At 58.3% G+C, this 4,957-nt stretch overlaps 2 protein-coding genes and 1 long non-coding RNA gene across 6 annotated transcripts in view; 2 read left to right on the top strand and 1 right to left on the bottom strand.

The window, feature by feature from the left end:
* CIZ1 (CDKN1A interacting zinc finger protein 1) overlaps positions 1-577 on the top strand; it is a 15,957-nt gene extending 15,380 nt beyond the window's left edge. For all 4 annotated transcript variants that reach the window (XM_005881419.2, XM_005881421.2, XM_005881420.2 and 1 more), the window contains one exon: positions 238-577. In XM_005881419.2, the coding sequence (XP_005881481.1) occupies positions 238-453 (216 nt within the window). In that variant the 3' untranslated portion in view covers positions 454-577. The remainder of the gene's footprint in view (positions 1-237) is intronic.
* Positions 578-1,512: 935 nt separating this feature from the next.
* LOC102256750 (chromosome unknown open reading frame, human C9orf16) lies at positions 1,513-4,951 on the bottom strand. The gene is made up of 2 exons (XM_005881418.1): positions 4,830-4,951; positions 1,513-2,013 (listed from the first exon to the last, which is right to left on the bottom strand). Exons 1-2 carry the CDS (start codon positions 4,900-4,902, stop codon positions 1,817-1,819), a joined length of 270 nt encoding a protein of 89 aa, XP_005881480.1. The 5' UTR covers positions 4,903-4,951; the 3' UTR covers positions 1,513-1,816.
* LOC106723930 overlaps positions 3,988-4,957 on the top strand; it is a 4,299-nt gene continuing 3,329 nt past the window's right edge. Inside the window, exon 1 of the long non-coding RNA XR_001359680.1 lies at positions 3,988-4,031. This is a non-coding gene — a long non-coding RNA (uncharacterized LOC106723930). The remainder of the gene's footprint in view (positions 4,032-4,957) is intronic.

Below are 4,957 nucleotides of genomic sequence, written 5' to 3' on the forward strand. Positions count from 1 at the left end.
CCGCAACAGGGAGGACCTGCCCACAAAGGGCGGGACTGGGCTCCTCCTTTTGTTCTGGGGAAGAGAGGTGCTGAGGGCCAGGCTGTGGGCGCCAGAGCTCCGGCCCAGGGAGGCTGAGCGCAGTACAGAGTCGCACAGCACATCCAGTGCCGCCTCCGCCGGGCTGGGGAAGCAGCTGCTGGCCGGCAGTGCACCAGGCAGGGAGGGCTCTGCCTCATCTGCACCCTCTGTGTCCAGAAATACAAGAAGGCCCAGGACCCCAGCCCTGCCCCCAGGCCCGTGAGCCGCCGGTGTGCCATCACTGCCCGCAACGCCCTGACTGCTCTGTTCACCTCCAGCGGCCGCTCACACATCCAGCCCAGCATCCAGGACACAGCCAAACCCCCCAGCAAGGTGACGACCCAAGCTCCCCAGCCCCCACCATTCCGGCGCTCAGCCCGCCTCAAATCCTGATAGGAGCTCCCCCAGCCACCTGGGGCGGGTCCGGATCTGTGCTTCCTGGGGGTCTGCATGGAAACTTGACATGGTTGGTGTTTTTACCCAGAAATCCAATAAAAGGTAGCTTGGTTGTCTAGTCCCCACCAGCACTCTGTCTGGGTGGACAGGGGTAGGGAGGCACCCAGCCAGCTCTCCGTCTCTCTAGGCTCAGTGTGGGGGCAAACCAGACAGCCACACACAGGTTCCCAAACCAGGGATTCTGGGATCACAAGGCGCTTCACCTCTCTGAGCCTCAGTTTCCCTCTTAATGCACGAGGGCCAGGAAAATCTTCACGTGAGATCTCATTTGATCTTCACAGTGACTCTCGGAGGGTGGTCTTATCACCCCCAAATTATAGATGAAGAAACTAAGGCCTGGCAAGGTCAAGTGACTTGCTGAAGGCCATACACCTGGTGAGTGGCCAGGATTTGACTCCAGGCCTGAGCGCTGGGCCCCAGCTCTCTCCAGCCGGATTCTGTGGAAGGGGAAGTACAGGAAGGGGGGCCCTTGCTGATCCTCCGGTTCCGAGTTCGTGGTGCACTAACGGTGACCCTGCCTTCTCGTCAAGTGACCTGCGGTGAATCGTCAGTGACTGGAGCCCAGGCTGAGTTGGATCTTTAGTTCTGCTATTTCCCCATTTGGAAAGACCCTTACGGATCAGACAACCAGACCAACCGTACTGTTGGCCAGCTGGGGAGATGAGGCCAAGAGCAGGAGGTGGTGCCCAAGCTGGCATGGCATGCCTGGGTGTCGGTTGTCAGTGAAAGCCCTAGTACCCAGAGGAGCTAAGTGCGTCCCACGGGGTCACACAGCATGTCCAGTGCTGTCTCAACCTGGCGGGGAAGCCCTGCCGGCCAGGAGCATTCCAGCGGGGGAGGAAGTCCCGACCTCACCTGTACCTGGTATCCAGAAATAAAGAAAACAGGAACCCCCACCCCCCCTCCAGGCCCATGAGCAAGGCCCGGAACGCCCTGACTGCTCTGTTCACCTGTCGGCCCCCGGGGTTCTCATCCAGGATCCAGTCAGAGGCGCAGTGCGACTGCAGACACGTTTAATGTGGACATTCAAGGCCTGGGCAGAGCGGAGAGAGCCCAGGAGTGGGACAGGCAGGCAAGGTGGGAGGGTTGCAGGCCCACACCTGACGCCAGGAGGGAAGGCTGGGTGGTGGGAGGTGGCCCATCCACGCCGAGGGGAGAATGTGAAGAGCGGCTCAGGCAGGCAGAGCCGCCAGGGGACCTGTAGGCCAGCCCTTGAGAAGGCATCTAATCAGGTGGTGAGTGCCCAGGCTGGAGCCTGGCCCTGGAGGCAGGGTGAGGGCTGCCTGGAGGCTCCTGGAGCCTAAGTGCTGGCGTCGTAGTCGTAGTCGTAGTCATCGTCGTCGGGGTCCTCCCCCAGCTGCTGCTGGAACTCCAGGCGCGTCTGCCGGTTGGACTCCAGCAGCTCCTGGAGGCGGGCGTGGAGGTGGTCGTTCTGCTCTTCCAGGTGGTCCAGGCAGGAGTTGATCTGGTCCAACATGGAGTTGATGGCAGCGTATTCTGGAGGAAGGGCAAGAGCCAAGATCCCAAGTCTCCTCAGCGCTCAGACACCCCCACCCCCAACCACCACCCCCAGCCTGACTCCAGAAGGGCTTTGGCAAGTCCGTACTCCTTCCTGAGCCTCCGTGTCACTGTGGGGAAAGTGGGTGGATATGAAAAGAGGGAAGGCTTTGGAGAGAGAATACCTTAGCACACCAGGCTCAGCCAGGGTCCTGCCTGGGAAGTCCTGCCAGATACCAATCTCCTGTCCACTCCTTCACCTGCCGAGAGGCCAGAGCCCACATTCCTGAGTGGGGCAATCCAGGCCTGTCCCCAGGCAAGCCCATCCTGCCAGCTCTCCCATGGCCTTTGCCCCCACGATAAGGCACCCAGATTCCAAGACCCCACTCTCCTCTCACATCTGCCTTTGCCCACCTCAGGCCCCTTGAACACGCTGTTGCCTCTGCCTGGAGTGCACCGTACCCCCCTCCTGTCTCCCTCCCTCCTCTCCTGGATGAGTCCTACTCATGCTTCAAGTCTCAGCATGGCTGTCACCACAGGAAGCCCTCCCAGCACCCCAGACGAGATCAGGCCTCTATGCCCGATCCCCTTCCGCACACCTCGGGGCCCTCCCTCCGGATGTGATTATCTGTGCTGGTCTGCCTCCCCGACCAGACCACAGAGCTCCGTGAGAAGTGGAATGGTCTCGCGTTCACTGCCGTTTCCCCGAGGCCCTCACCGACACACAATGAACATTTGTTGAGTGAGTGAATGAAGAGATGAATGAATGAAGCCTCTAACTTTCCAGTCCTTCTGCCTTTGCTCGACTGTCCCTGCCACCCAGAATACCTCAACAACAGCCATTTAACAACTAGCTCAAAACACCTCTTCTGAGAAGCCTTCCCTGATCTCCACCAGAAATCATCACTCCCTCCTCCCCAACCACTCCTGACCTGCACCCAGCAGCACAATGTCCCTTAGAGCCCAAGGTCTGGGCCCGTGCCCACTGCGGGAGCCGGTTCTGAGCCAGCCCATGACTCAGATACACTCTGCTGCCAGCTTGGGACCAAGGGGAAGTGGCTGGCAGTGTTTGGAAAAGGCCAGCGCTGGAGGGTGTCTGGGATATGGATGCAAATGTGTCTGCATTCTGGAGGAAGAGCACCCATCACCCAGAGTTGGCACACCTCAGAGGCCAGAGGCCTGGGAAGTCTCTGCTGGGCTTTACAGTCCAACCACCTTGTGGTACAGGTGGGGAAACTGAGGCCAGGAAGGAAAGGACTTGCGCAGGGTCCTCCAGCCAGTCGGAGGCCAGAGCCAAGATGCAGACCTGGGAAGTGGGGCACCTGGGCTTCAGCCCCAGCTCTGCTCCATCCCAGGAAGTTGCTGCAACTTTTCTGGAAAAGGGAGAGACAGTCCTGGTGGCTGTGAGGACTCAAGTATATCAAGAACTCAGACAGGGTCTGGCCGCAGCAAGTACTTAACACTTGGTCATTATTATCAACGTTGCACATTCTGTGTCGAGAGACACAGCCAGGGAGGGATGGGGGAGGCGGTGTCTCCACAACACTGGGGCCGGGCTCTATCCGTGTCAAGGGTGCCTCCCTCCACCCCACAGTGCTCAGTGCTGTGAACTGGCCAGCGACCACTCAATGTGACTCCTGGGAGGCCCGTCCTGATGCAGCTTAACACACACATCTGGCCACCGTTCAGGGCAAAGCGGCCAGCTCACCACGCTTCCCGTGGGAGGTCTACCTCTATTAAACGCAGGCCCTGGGTGATGGGAGTGTTGTAAAACTATTGAGGTGATGCCCTCGCTGGTGTGGCTCAGTGGATAGAGCGTCAGCCTGCAGGCTGAAGGGTCCAGGGTTCAATTCCAGTTAAGGGCACATGCCCAGGTTGCAGGCTTGATCCCCAGTAGGGGGCGTGCAGGAGGCAGCCGATCAATGATTCTTTCTCATCATTGAGGTTTCTGTCACTCTCTCCCTCTCCCTTCCTCTCTGAAATCAATAAAAAAATATTAAAAAAATAAAACTATTGAGGTGATGGATGCACACGCTGGATACTGTGAAACCCACTGAATTGTACAATTTAAATGGATGAGTTGTATAGTATATGAATTATAGCTCAATAAAGCTGTTACTAAAACAAAACGCAGACTCCACACCCTACATTTACTAAGTCCTGCACTCTAATAACCCAATCTTTATTACACTAAAGAGAATAATAATAATAACCATTTACTGAACACTTGCATTTGGAACCTACTGAGTATTTCTCATTCATTTTCCCATTCAATCCTGACACATCTCAATGCCTGAGGCACTAATCATTGTTATTTTACAGATGAGGAAACAGGCTTCCGAGGGTGAGAAGGGAGCTGACGGTTCTCTCTCCACACCTCACCCACCTTCCATCCACCGCAGTGCCGTGCACACCACAGGCTGCTTTGTAAACAAGTCACATTCAGGGCTCCAGGCCGCACCAGAAAAGATGGCTGGGGCTGCTGACTTAGCAAGGCGCGCGCCCACCCGGACAGCCCTTGGGCTGGGCCAGAGCGGCCCGCCGTCCCCACAGGGGCCGAGCTCAGCACTGGAGCAAACCCTCAAAGCGCGGGTGTCTCTAAAGCGGCCTCAGTTTCTGCAAAATGGGGCCCGAGGCCCACAGTTCTCGAATGCTGGGGTTTCCAGACACCCACTGGCAGGTGCCAGGAACCTGCAACCCACCCAGGAGCGGGGGATGGGAGGGCTCCTTCCTTCCACACACCTGTCCGGGGCCCCCCCCTCCCCAGGAAGGTACCCGGAGAAAGCAACGGTCGCTCAGCAGTCCCCCCGCGTCACCTGCTTCCCCGAAGCTGTCATCCTCGTCTTCCGTGCTCGGTACCACCGGCATTCCCATATTGGGGCCCGACATCGCGGGCTCGGGCGCCGCAGAGGCCACGAGACGCTGAAACGCCGCGACCGTCACG

This window comes from Myotis brandtii, unplaced genomic scaffold (genome assembly GCF_000412655.1).
Source record: "Myotis brandtii unplaced genomic scaffold, ASM41265v1 scaffold68, whole genome shotgun sequence".
NCBI lineage: Eukaryota > Metazoa > Chordata > Mammalia > Chiroptera > Vespertilionidae > Myotis > Myotis brandtii.